The sequence below is a fragment of the Aegilops tauschii genome, chromosome 2 (genome assembly GCF_002575655.3).
Source record: "Aegilops tauschii subsp. strangulata cultivar AL8/78 chromosome 2, Aet v6.0, whole genome shotgun sequence".
In the NCBI taxonomy this organism is placed as follows: Eukaryota; Viridiplantae; Streptophyta; class Magnoliopsida; order Poales; family Poaceae; genus Aegilops; species Aegilops tauschii.
In genome coordinates, this window is record NC_053036.3 from 404,070,351 (window position 1) to 404,084,476 (window position 14,126).

Here is a 14,126-nt window from a genome sequence, read left to right on the forward strand (position 1 = left end):
TAAAATCGAGCACTACAGCCAAAGTTTCTGTTTTGCACCGTACAAATCAACAAGCAATTTAATCATCCTAAAGGCAAATCTTGGCACATTATTTTTATAATACAATGGAATTGTACAAGGGGATAATTATTTTTGTGAGAATCTTCATGAAAAATTCTACATTGTTTCCATGAGCATGAACACAAGTGTTCAAGGTCGACCCTCAGTTCTCCAATGCATAACTTCCAATCGCTTCTCTTTTGTGAAAAGGTTTTTAAGTTCCCCTCTATATTTTTTTGTTTTTAAACTTTATAAAAGCACTCAACATAAAGAAATGACTCTCTAAAACTTCCGGGTTGTCTCCCTGGTAGTGCTTTCTTTAAAGCCATTAAGCTAGGCATAAAGTGCTCAAGTAATGAATCCACCCGGATCCCGAGGTATATCAAAGCCAATTTTAATTTACAATGATTTGGCATTTAGTAATGAGAACAAAGCAACATATATCATGCAATGACGAAGTCTAACTCTCTTTCTATGCATCGGCATGTCATACAAGAACAATTCATGCACATCAAGTAAAGGCCAATACATAGCATAAGCAGTATCCTGCAATTTTATCGTGTTGGAAACATAAAGAGGCGGAGATGTAGTTCCTCTCTCATAATAATTGCAAGTAGGAGCAGAAAGCACATGCATATTATATTCATCAAAATCATCATGTGCAACGGTAAAAGGCGACCCATCAGTATAATCCTTAACAAGAGCAAACTTCTCCGATATAGTGTAGTTGGAAGAATTCAAAAAGATAATAGGACTATCATGTGTGGGTGCAATAGAAACAATTTCATGTTTAACATAAGGAACAATAGCAAGTTCATCTCCATAAGCATCATTCATATTGGCATCTTGGCCACAAACATAGCAATCATCAACTTCATCAAAAAGGGATATTTCAAAAGAATCAACGAGATCATAGCAATTATCATAGCATTCATCCTTCAGTAAGAATGAATGGGCATTAAATAATGTATGAGTTGAAGAGTTACTATCATTAGAAGGTGGGAACGGGTAGCTAATACACTCTTCCTCCATTTGTTATTCGCTCTCCTCATCATATTTTTCATCCAATGAGCTCACATTTTCATCAACTTCTTCTTCCATAGGCTCCTGTAAAATATTAGTCTCTTCTTGGACAGCGGAGGAGTCCTCAATATATGGTTTAACATAGGCATTAGAAGCATAATTATCATAATGATATTTAAGTGTAGCAAAATTTTCAGATTTGTAAAGAGTAGCATCATACTTTTCAATCAAAGAAGCAATTTCATAAACACCCTTAAAAGCAACAAAATTTTCAATTTGTTTGATATCAAAGTAATTATAAACACCTTTGGCATAAGAAGATACGATTCCATTATCAATATACTCACATTGGTAGGGAAGGTGTTTGTTAGGGTCTTCAGAACAACAAGTAACATCATATAATTCACATAAATTCCAAGCATAGCATTGCATAGTATTAATTTGATGTTGTAGATGTTTCAATTTTTCAGATAAACGATGTCGCACAAAACAAGCATACTCATCTAATGATTTTCCCTCAACTAAGCTAGTTGGGTTTTCAGCACGAGCACAAATGGATCGAAGATGATCCAAGTAGAAAGCTTCAGGAGTATGATATATTTTGGGTGGTTCTTCAACCATTGGTTTAGTAGGTACAATTATTATTTTTGGTATTTTGCGTTTCCTGCCCATAACCAAAGATAGAAAACAAGAGAAAAAAATAAAAATGACTTAGTGATAAAGCAAACAAGCACACACGAGAATATTCACCCCACGCTATTGCTCCCCGGCAACGGCGCCAGAAAAAGGTCTTGATAACCCACAAGTATAGGGGATCAATTGCAGCCTCTTTTGATAAGTAAGAGTGTCGAACCCAACGAGGAGCTAAAGGTAGAACAAATATTCCCTCAAGTTCTATCGACCACTGATACAACTCTACGCACGCTTGACGTTCGCTTTACCTAGAACAAGTATGAAACTAGAAGTACTTTGTAGGTGTGATAGGATAGGATTGCAAGATAATAAAGAGCACGTAAATAAAATCTAGGGGATGTTTAGATAAAGACACGACTAAGTTAGTTTTAGTAGAGAGCTTTTGTCAACAAGAAAGTCATTTGTCCCTAGGCAATCGATAACAATTACCGGTAATCATTCTTGTAATTTTATATGAGGGAGAGGCATAAGCTAACATACTTTCTCTACTTGGATCATATGCACTTATGATTTGAACTCTAGCAAGCATCCGCAACTACTAAAGATCATTAAGGTCGTGAAACCCAACCATAGCATTAAGTATCAAGTCCTCTTTACTCCCATACGTCATACCCCACCTACTCGGGTTTAAATTTCTGTCACTCTCGCAACCCACCATAAGCGAACCATGACCATATTGCAACACCCTACAGCGGGGGCCCCTCACGTTTTCGCGAGACGGAGGGCACCGTAGACAGCACCATAAATAAAATATACAATCATACTAGCCAAGATCATGATTAACCCATAGGACAAAACGAATCTACTCAAACATCATAGGATAACCATAGATCATTGGGAAATAATATATGGAGTTGAGCACCATGTTAAGTAGAGATTACAGCGGGGAGAAGAAGTGTTACACTGCAGCTTAGAGGGGGAGAAAGTTGGTGTTGACGGTAGCAAGATTGTTGATGTAGATCACTGTCCCGATCCTTGCCCCGGCGGCACTCTGGCGCCACCGGATGCGAGGGGGAGAGAGCCCCCCTCCTTCTTCTTCTTCCTTGGCCTCCCCCCAAGATGGGAGGAGGGATCCCCCTCTGGTCCATGGTCTCCATGGCGGCGGAGGGGCAGGAGCCCCTCCGAGATTGGATCTCCCTCTCTGTTCTCTTCTGTTTCGCATTCCCCTGATCTGGCCGAAACCCGTTTCTTATATTTCAGGAGATCCGTAACTCCGATTGCGCTGAGATTTTAACACGATTTTTTACGGATATAAGCTTCCTTGCGCCCGAAGTAGAGCTCCAACCGATGTTCGAGGAGGGAACAACTCACCACCACGCGCCAGGAGCCTCTGGCGCGCCCTGGTGTCTTGTGGGCTGTGTGGGCCTCCGTTTGCAGTGATTCCAACTCCCAAAAATCACATATATTCCAAAATAATTCTCCGTGAAATTCTATTGCATTTGGACTTTGTTTGATATGGATATTCTGCGATACAAAAAACATGCAAAAAAACAGGAACTGGCGCTGGGCACTGGATCAATAGGTTAGTCCAATACATCATATAAAAAGTTGCCAGAAGTATGTAAAACTTGTATAATATTGGCATGAAACAATCAAAAATTATAGATACGACGGAGACGTATCAGCAGTAATATGGTTATTTATATGTTGTAATGTGTATTGGCTGTTGTGGCTGAAAAAGTAGTCGTGACGGGTTCCACAGAGGGCTTGCCACAACTAGTAATATAAGCCAATAACAGGGAAGAAAGACTGCCCGCCACTGCCAAGATTCTACCAGTGGCAGGCGCGCGCCCGCAACTGATGCCTTTATAGCAGTGGCGGAAGGTCAGTGGCGGGCGACCCTGGGAGCCTAGCCTGCCACTGCTGACCTTTTGGCGCCCACCACTACTAGGCATTCCTGCTATAGTCAAACCTGTACTCCGAGCTGGAGTTGAACACACTGTCCATCGGCATCAAGCACACATTTGCTCTCACGTGAAGGACGTATGTGCTCCACACACAAGCATACACGTGCTCTCGCGTGAAGCACATCTGAGTTCCACACGAGAGCACAAAGCGCACACACTCCTAAAAGAAGAAATCAAACAGGAAAAAATGAAATTCCAAAACCCCAAAAACGTGAAAACTGAGAAAAAGTGATAAATAAATAAAACCAGAAATAAAATCAGGTGAGAAAAGCATCCAATGCACGACATGTAGCAGTGTTGAGACGCACTGCATGAAATGATCCAACAAGTGACATATGGAAAGCCCACCTAGAAGGTACATTCTAAGAACATCTACAAATGGACTTGCCAAATTTACCCCCGCTGTCGTGGTGGGCGCACGGCAGATGCCAAGGGATGGCTAAAGAGAGGAGGAGGCTCGAGGGCACTGGTGGGCTCCAGAGGCGAGGTCAGCATGAGCGAGCGCGGGACGCAAGACATACCCAGGTTCGGGGCTCTCCGGAGAGATAACACCCCTAGTCCTGCCGAGTGTGGTTTATATGTAAAAGTATAGGGTTGCTCCTAGAGCTGTATGGAGGAAGAAGGAAGGCTGGCCAAGGCTTAGGCAGCTCCCTCTCCTCAGGTGCTGCTTGCTAGGTGTGTGTGTGTGTGTGTGTGTGTGTGTGTGTGATCGCCTGTGCGGGTGAAGGGGTTGCCCGTATGCATGAGGGCTCCTGGGGGGTTTTATAGGTCAACCCCCAGGGGTACAATGGTAATGTTACAAGGTTGTAGGGCCGGGTCGTCAGTGTCCAGGAACCCGGTGCTGGGACCCGCCGGGTACCAGGCCTCGTCGGGTTCCCCGGGCGTGGGACTCGCCGGGTACGGGGGCACTGTTGGCCGTCTTGTCGATCGTCAGGGAGTGGCCGGGTTGAGTCGGCTACAGTTGCACTCCATCAGGTTGCCGCTTGCTGGCGTCATGGGTGACGATGGGTGCACTGTTGCCACGCCGGCCCTGGTCAGCGGGTTGATGGGGGGCACTGTTGCCTCGCCCGGCTGACCAGAGGCATGGGCGGGGCACTGTGGCTTTGGTCATCAGTTTGGCGTCGATCGTCAGGGAGTGGCCGGGTTGAGTCGGCTACAGTGGCACTCCATCAGGTTGCCGCTTGCTGGCGTCATGGGTGACGACGGGTGCACTGTTGCCACGCCGGCCCTGGTCAGCGGGTTGATGGGGGGCACTGTTGCCTCGCCCGGCTGACCAGAGGCATGGGCGGGGCACTGTGGCTTTGGTCATCAGTTTGGCGGAGACTCGTCCCATCGTACGGCTAGGATGGGACGGCCGCTGACCCTTGGCGGGGTTGGAGAACAGGCCAAGGGGGGAGCTGGCTTGTTGGAGAAGTCTTGGTGCGCCGGGCTCGGCTGTCTTGAGCTGATTGTTGGGGCCGAGTTGAGGAGTCCAGCCATGTCGAGGATTAGGCCGGGTAGAGGGGCTTGGCCGGGTTGAGCAACCCGGCCAAGCGCGAGCCGGCTTGAGGGGCGATGTTGGCCCCATCGTTTTTGAAAAGGATCCAGGTTCCGTTGCCTGCCCGGGGTTCATCCCCCCGACAGTAGTCCCCGAAGCTGTGAAGGTCCGCCGTCTTCAGATGGGAGGGCCTTCGCAGTTACCCCCTTTGAAGGAGGCGAATTTTGAGACTGCTAGGTCCGGCAACACCCACTGTGTGCCGGCTTCCGGAAGCCGGATCGCGGCATCCCGGCAGCGGCGGGAAACCGAGGAGTCCACCGAATCTTTGAGGCAATCTTTTGGGCTTTGCGCGGGCGCCACATTGCATCTGGGAGCCGGAGAGGCCTGACAGGCCACACGTGCGACGGGACAGGGCGACGTGCAGGAGCCCGCGGCCACGCGCCCTCGGCCCACGCGCACGGATTTATTACGGCGTCCGCAAGTCGGTTGCCATTCTCGAGGCAGTTATTGCGCGCATACGTGCGCAGTTATTGCGGGGAAGTGGGAAAGGCGAGCGCAAACGATCCCACTCCCCCATGTTTCGAACCGTGGCTTATAAATTGGGGCGAGGAGGGGGTGGCGGAAATCATTCTCACTCACGCCCCCTGCCTTCGTCTTCCTTCCTCTGCTTCTTGTGACCGCCGCGCACCACGACGCCCGTTGCTTTGAGCAGTGCTTTGTAGCCACCTTCTTCTCCCTTCTCTCGCATCTTTGCCGATGGCGCTGCCGTCGGGCTCGTGGATGGGCTCGACCGTCACCCTCAACGACATCGCCTATCTCCGCACCATTAGGCGCCTGCCGGGGGCGACGGAGGTCGCCGCGCGCCTCCCGTAGGGCGAGCGGGAGCCGTGGCCCGAGGGCACGGAGCGTGTCGTCTTCTTCCCGCACTTCAAGCGTGGGTTCGGGCTTCCCGCGAGCGGCTTCTTCCGCGACTTCATGGAGTTCTTCGGGCTCCAGCCCCATCATCTGGGCGTCGGCGCCATCGTGCAGCTGTCGGGCTTCGTCACCCTCTGCGAGGGGTACCGGGGGGTCGAGCCTTCGATCGACCTCTGGGTACGCTTCTTCTCCCTGAAGCAGCAGGGGCCGAGCGCCGGGGAGATGTCCGAGTGCGGGGCCGCCGTCATCTCCAAGCGGTCGGGCACTGACTGCCCGAAGATGCCGCTGGACGATTCTGCCAAGAAGTGGCAGAATTCCTTCTTCTACGTCCGCAACCTCGGCGCGGACCGCATCAACTTGCCGCCCTTCGTCAACTCACCGCCGAGGGAGAAGCAAAACTGGGGGTACTACCCCAAGCATCCATCGCAGGAGGTGCTTAACCTGTGCGAGCGGGTGTCGGTGATGAAGGAGCGGGAGGGGCTCACCGGCACCGACCACATCACCACCTTCATCGTCCGCCGAGTGCTGCCGCTGCAGCAGCGCAGCCACCTCATCGGTCAGATGACCGGTCTTCAGGACCCCAACCGCATGGCGAACTTGCGGCTGGCGGCGGACCAGGTCGCGCGCCGGGTGAACGACATCTCCAAGGCCAACCTGCGGGATAACTGACAGTTCGGGAAACTCCCATACAGCCGCGTGAACCCGGCACCGATGGTGAGTCCTTGGTCTCCATATTTCGCTGCTGCTTATCTTCTTATCCGCCCCGATGCGACGCGGGAGGTGCTTCTAAACGCCATCCGACATCCTTACGACCGGGCGCCGGCGCAGGTGGTGCGCGTCGCCTCGGAGGAGCCCGAGGCCCAGGGCGGAGAGGAGGAGGCGACCGCCGACGCGGGCGCAGGGCGCCGGGCCGGTAAGTCTTGTATTTTCTTCTTGAGTTGCCGGTCGGGTTACGGCATTGGGGGTGTTGACGTGAGCCGTTGATGTAGCGGCGCCGGGTGGAGGAGGCGGCGGCGCGGCCGGAGCCGGGTCATCTCGGGGGGTGCCGTCGGCGAGGCGGCCGCACGGGAAGGACAACATCGCGCCGCGAGCCCCGATCGCGAAGCGCGCGGCGGACCCGGCCGGGGTGGCAAAGCCGCCCGCCAAGAGGAGGCGCGCCGCACCGCAGGAGAGGGCGGCGAGGCCCGCCATTTCGGTGGTGCCGGGGTGAGTTTCTTTTTGGACTGAACCGAGTTGCCGAGCGGCTCTGCTTGGCATGTTATTTAGTTTGTCTTGTGTTTCAGGTCGCCGATCTCGCTAGCGCTGGCGGCGGCGGATGCGGCGTCCGTCGAGGGCGCTGCGTTTCGGAGGAGCCAGTCCGGCACCGTCGACCGGGACGAGGAGGAGGAGGAGCGGGCGGATCCGGACATCGGTCTGGATCCGGCCGACGCCGAAGGCCTGGCCTGGCGGGACCGGAACCTGGCCGAGGCGGAGCTGGAGGCGGCGTCGACCTAGGCCTGGGTTAGCGCCGCAGCGACGTGGGCGCGAGCTGGCGAGGAGCCGGTGTGGCCGGAGATGCCGGCGGCGACGGTCTTCGTGCCGTCGTTGGAGGGGGAGCACGGCCAAGGCGGCCCTGCGGATGTGATGGACCTCGACCGGGAGGCCGTGGTCGTTGGGGACGACACCCCGCCGCGGACCGACGTGGTCGAGTGGGCAGGGGCCGACAGAGGCGGCGATGACGCCGTCTTGGGGGAGGCGTCGGGGATGGCGCCGGAGAGGGCGGCTCGGACACCGACGAGCGAGGCGCCGCCGGTGGTGGAGCCGCAAGTCACTCCGCCCACCGAGCCGGCGTCGGTGCCGGAGAGGGCGCCGGCCTCGGGGGAGGCGGCCAGCGGGGAGCACGCCCTAGTGCTCAGGTCGGGAGGTCGTCGGTCCACCGGGTCACAGCCGACGCGGAGCGGGACCGGTGAGGTCTTCTTCGGGCCTCCAACCCAGGAGGAGGCGGCGATGGCCGCTGTGACCCGGCGCCTGCGAGGGCAGGCGGACCGGATCCAGGCCTTCGCCCAGGCCAAGGTCGAGGTGACGCAGGAGCTGGAGCGCACCGTGTTAGTAAGTTTTCCATTGCCTTCTACTTTTTCTTTTTTCATTGCTTCTTCTTTGTGGGGGCGCGCCAGCGCACCTGGGTGTAGCCCCCGAGATTCGGGCCAACTGCGTAGCAGTTGGGTCGAATCTTATCTTGGTGTCTTGTATTGACCGTTGCTTTCTGCAGCAAATGGACTCCTACCGGGTCGGCGTCTTCAACCGGCTCCTTGAGACGCACCAGCGTCTCAAGGAAAGGCTCGCCGCCATGGAGGAGGAGCTCCGTGCCGCGGCAGGTACTTTTCTTGCATGCTCTTTTTAGTGGGGGGCTCTAGCGCACCCACTGGGTCTAGCCCCTCAGAGTCGGGCCAACTGCGTAGCAGTTGGGTCGAATCTTAAAGTAGTACTTTGTTTTTGAGTCTCTCTTCTGCAGCCGAGGGGCTGTCTTCGAGGACCCGACTGATTCGGGCCGGCTTCCACTATGACCGGCTCGTTGCCGATGTCGGTCGGCTTGGAGCCGAGGTGGAGAGGGCGAGGGCGGAGGCGACGGGAGCCTGGCGGGCGCTCGATGAAGCCAGCCAGCTGCAGGAGCAGCTGGCGGGCGACAACGGCCATCTTGAGGCCGAGGTGGAGCGCCTCATGGCGGAGGCCGCCAAGGTTGTTGAGGCGCAGCAGGCCCTTGCCGAGATGGACCAGCAACGCGGCAAGCTGGCCGACAACAAGGGGCAGCTCCAGGCCGAGGTGGAGCTCCTGAAGGCGCTGGTGGCCATGGCGGAGGAGACCCGACAGGGGGAGACCCGGCGCCGCGAGGAGGCCGAGGACAAGGACGCCGAGCTGAAGGCGGCCCTTGCCAAGGTCGCCGATCTGGAGAAGACGCTCCAGGAGCATGACCACACCATTGCTCGGGAGCGGTGCGGTACGTTGCTCGAAGCACAGCACCTGGAAGAGTCCTTCTCCAGTAAGTGCTTTCCTTTGGTTCTGTTGTTGCCGGGTTGGGACTCCGACTTCTTGTTCTTGGTGACTTTTCTTCTGACTTGCTTTTCTTTTCGACAGGGGCCTTCCCGGAGACGCGCCAGCTGGCAGAGGAGGCGGTCCGCTTTAAGCGCGACCCACAGGGGATCGTCGGCTCCGGGACTGACCTGCGGGTGGCCTGGACCTTCCTGGAGATCGTAGCCGCTGTCGAGGCCTGCCCGCGAGTCTTGAGCGAGCAGATGGGGCGGCTCTCTGAGGCCGGCGCGGCGATGACGGCGGCCCTCTGGCCGTGTGTGGCCGCGCCGACCAGCTTCACGCGGCTGGCGTGGTGGTTGGAGGCGGGCCCGGACCATCTTCATGAGTGGCGGGTTTCCGCCGCTCGTGCCGGCGCCGAGATGGCGCTCAGGTTCGCGGTATCTTGGCATCTAGACCTGGCGCTGGATGCGTTGATGGGCCAGCGAGCCGGCTCGAAGAGCCAGCTGCAGGCGGAGGCCGGACGGATTGCCTCCCGGGCCAGCTACATCGCCGGGTTCGCCTTCCATGACGAGTTCCAGCCAGAGCGGGCGGAGGATGGCGGGGTCATGCCTGCCGACGACTACGGCCTGCTTCTGGATGACCCGGAGGGCAGCTCTGAGGAGACAGACGTCTACCGCGATGCGGATGCTGGGGAGGAGGATACCGGCACCTCAGCGGACCGGGGAGCTGCGCGATCCGGCGGCGGGAATGCCTGATTTTTAGCTTAGTATAAATTTCTGCTAGGTAGCAGGTCCACCCATCCACTGGGGGTTGACTGGGTGTAATGAACTCTGGCCTTGGGCCTATTTCTAAATTTATGATGTATGAGCTTTGTGGATGTTTGCGCCTTTGCTTTTCGTTTTTTCGAGCCGATTCCTGCACTCTCCCCTCCTGGGCTTCTCCCCCGCGAGTCTGACGGCCGAGGCTCTGGTCCGTGACAAGGGGTTCGGCCTTTGAGAAGAGCGTGCAGTACTTAGGCTTTCGCAACGTTGAGCACAAGCGAAACACCCACTGGGCCGGCTGGCGGCAATCCGGTGGGGCCGGGTTGGCGAGCAGCCGGTCGTGCGGCAACTTAAAGTGGCGAGGCCGGGTTGAGGGACCCGGCGGTATGCAAAAACTTCGTGGATGCCTGCGCTCTCGCTTTTTGTCTCTGGAGCCGTTTTCTCGCAACTTTCCCCCTTTGGTTCCCCCCCGCGAGTCTGACGGCCGAGGCTCCGGTCCGTGACAAGGGGTTCGGCTTTTGGGAGGAGCGTGCGATACTTAGGCTTTTGAAACATTGAGCGTGAGCGAAACACCCACTGGGCCGGCTGGCGGCGATCCGGCGTGGCCGGGCTGGCGATCATCCGGTCGTGCAACAACTTAAAGTGGCAGAGCCAGGTTGGGCGACCCGGCGGTTTTTGACTTAGTGTTCGTGGCGCGCTGGTGCTTTGGTCTCATGCGCTTGCCAGCCAACAGCCGAAGCCGGTTCTGCGGCTTAGGGCGAAGTGAGAGGCCGTGGTGATCCAACGCGTCAGGAGCCGCTAAGGAAAACGGCGGGTGGCCAAGCCGGCCAGCCCCCGAGCCCCCGGGTCGAGCTAGTTGACCCGGTGGTCGGGTTGGTTTAAGAGGAAACTAATGCATAGACGTAGGAGACACAATAGCTTGGTCGCAAAAAGGGCAGCCCCCGAGCGTCGTTCGGGGATCCCATAGTTTTCAGATGATTACAAAAGGCAGCGATACATACGTGCACGCGGCTAACTGTAAAACGGGCGGAGGAGCTCTGCGTTCCATGGCCGGGTTGTTTCTTCGCCGGTGGTGTCCCTCTTGCGCTTGTTTGACTTGTGGGCATCGATGAGGTAGTATGCGTTGCGATCGCACAAGGCCTTGCTGATGATGAAGGGGCCCTCCCATGGGGAGGACAGCTTGTGTTGGCCGGTCTGCTCTTGGACGAGCCGGAGGACGAGGTCTCCTTCCTGGAAAGCGAGGGGCTTGATCTTCTTGCTGTGGTAGTGCCTCAGGCCTTGCTGGTAGATGGCTGAGCGACTGAGCGCTAGGAGACGTGCTTCTTCGAGCAGGTCGACGCCGTCTTCGTGGGCTTCCTTGGCTTTGGCTTCCGTGTACATCGTGACGCGCGGCAAGTTGAACTCGACGTCGGTCGGGATGACGGCTTCTGCTCCGTAGACGAGGAAGAACGGTGTGAACCCGGTCGACCGGTTTGGCGTGGTGCGGAGACTCTAGAGGACGGCCGGCAACTCGTCGAGCCAGCTGCCGGGCAAACGGATGAGCGGCTCGACGAGTCGCGGCTTGATGCCGGATAGGATGAGGCCGTTGGCCCGCTCAACCTGGCCGTTGGACTGCGGGTGTGCAACGGAAGCCAGGTTGAGGCGGATGCCGGAGACGAAGCAGTACTGCGCGAGCGCGCCCTTGGCGAAGTTGGTGCCGTTGTCCTGATGATTCTGTTCAGCATGCCGTAGCGCACTGCGATGCCCTTGACGAAGCGAACGGCCGTTGGCCCGTCCAGCTTCTTGATCGGCCTCGCTTCGATCCATTTGGTGAACTTGTCCACCACCACCAGCAAATGCGTCATGCCGCCTCGGGCGGTCTTGAAGGCCCCCACCATGTCGAGTCCCCAGACCGCGAAGGGCCAGGCGATCGGGATGGTCTGGAGTGCCGACGCCGGCTGGTGGCTGCGCTGGCTGAAGCGCTGGCATCCCTCACACTTGAGGATGAGCGACTCTGCGTCTTTGAGGGCCGTGGGCCAGTAGAAACCATGGCGGAAAGCCTTGGCCACCAGGGACCGCGAGGCGGCGTGGTGCCCGCACTCACCCTGGTGTATGTCGAGGAGGATCTCAATGCCCTTGTCCTGCTCGACGCAACGTTGGAATACGCCGGTGGAGCTGCGCTTGACGAGCTCGTTGTTGATGATGCTGTAGGCGGATGCTCGGCGCTGCACTTGCCGAGCTTCAGTCTCGTCCATGGGGGGAGGACCCCGTTCTCCAGGAACTCCGAGATGGCCAGGGCCCAGGATGGCGCCGTCACCACGGCGAAGACAGCCACTATTTCGGGTTCTGGGGCGGCAACCCCTGAGCTGGGTTCAGCAGCCTCCGGTTGGGTTCGGCACTCCCCGAGCCGGGTTCGACAGTCCCCGGGCCGGGTTGAGGCGCGGCCGGGTCGCCTAAGACGTGGATGGACTCGGAGTTCGGAGACGGCTTGATGGACGGCTTGTGCAGATGCTCGAGGGAGATGCCAGATGGAATGGACTGTCGAGATGAGGCGATCTTGGTGAGCGTGTCGGCCGCCTCATTCTCTGCGCGCGAGACGTGGAGGAACTCACAGCCCGCGAAGAACCCGGACAGTTTCTGGACGATGAAGCGGTAGCTTGCCATGTTGGAGTCGTGGGCGTCCCACTCGCCAGAGCACTGCTGCACCACCAGGTCCGAGTCGCCATAGCACATGATGTCGGATGCCGAGTTCCTTGGCAAGCCGGAGGCCGTGCACAAGGGCTTTCGTATTCGGCGACGTTGTTGGAGGCGGCGAAGTGGATCTGCAGTGCGTACTTGAGCCGGTCGCCCTTGGGGGAGGACATCACGATGCCGGCCCCTAGGCCGAGTCACATCTTCGAGCCGTCGAAGTGCATGCGCCAGTGCGTCGAGTCCGGTGGCAGCGGCAGGTATTGGGTCTCGGTCCAGTCGACGAGGAAGTCAGCCAAAGCTTTGGACTTGATCGTAGTGCGGGGCTCGTAGAGGATGGTGTGGCCGGCTAGCTCGAGTGCCCACTTGGCGACCCGGCCAGAGGCATCCCGGCACCCGATGATTTCGCCGAGAGGGGCCGTGCTGACCACGGTGACGTGATACGTCTCCAATGTATCTATAATTATGAAGTATTCATGCTATTATATTATCCATCTTGGATGTTTAATGGGCTTTACTATGCACTTTTATATTATTTTCGGGACTAACCTATTAAGCCAGATCCTAGTGCCAGTTTCTGTTTTTTCCCTTGTTTCAGTGTTTCGCAGAAAAGGAATATCAAACGGAGTCCAAACGGAATGAAACCTTCGGGAGCATGATTTTTGGAACGAACGTGATCCAGGAGACTTGGAGTTGAAGTCAGGGAAGCTTCGAGGTGGCCACGAGGCAGGGAGGCGCGCCCCCCACCCTCGTGGGCCCCTCGTGGCTCCCCTTACCGACTTCTTTCGCCTATATATATCCATATACCCTAAAAACATCGGAGAACAGAATAGATCGGGAGTTCCGCCGCCGCAAGCCTCCGTAGCCACCAAAACCCAATCGGGACCCTATTCTGGCAGCCTGCCGAAGGGGGGATCCCTCACCGGTGGCCATCTTCATCATCCCGGCGCTCTCCATGACGAGGAGGGAGTAGTTCACCCTCGGGGCTGAGGGTATGTACCAGTAGCTATGTGTTTGATCTCTCTCTCTCTCAAGTTCTTGAGGTGGTACGATCTTGATGTATCGCGAGCTTTGCTATTATAGTTGGATCTTATGATGTTTCTCTCCCTCTACTCTCTTGTAATGGATTGAGTTTTCCCTTTGAAGTTATCTTATTGGATTGAGTCTTTAAGGATTTGAGAACACTTGATGTATGTGTTGCATGTGCTTATGTGGTGACAATGGGATATTCACGTGATCTACTTGATGTATGTTTTGGTGATCAACTTGCGGGTTTAGTGACCTTGTGAACTTATGCATAGGGGTTGGCACACATTTTCGTCTTGACTCTCTGGTAGAAACTTTGGGGCACTCTTTGAAGTTCTTTGTGTTGGTTGAATAGATGAATCCGAGATTGTGTGATGCATATCGTATAATCATACCCACAGATACTTGAGGTGACATTGGAGTATCTAGGTGACATTAGGGTTTTGGTTGATTTGTGTCTTAAGGTGTTATTCTAGTACGAACTCTATGATAGATCGAACGGAAAGAATAGCTTCGTGTTATTTTACTACGGACTCTTAAATATATCGATCAGAAAGGATAAGTTTGAGGTGGTTTCGTACCCTACCATAATCTCTTCGTTTGTTCTCCGCT

General features: G+C 55.7%; 1 protein-coding gene across 1 annotated transcript; it reads right to left on the bottom strand.

Annotated features, from left to right (window-relative positions):
• Positions 1 to 11,312: 11,312 nt before the first annotated feature.
• Positions 11,313 to 12,055, bottom strand: LOC109733801 (uncharacterized). The gene is made up of 3 exons (XM_040400425.1): positions 11,905 to 12,055; positions 11,651 to 11,814; positions 11,313 to 11,534 (listed from the first exon to the last, which is right to left on the bottom strand). Exons 1-3 carry the CDS (start codon positions 12,053 to 12,055, stop codon positions 11,313 to 11,315), a joined length of 537 nt encoding a protein of 178 aa, XP_040256359.1.
• Positions 12,056 to 14,126: the final 2,071 nt, after the last annotated feature.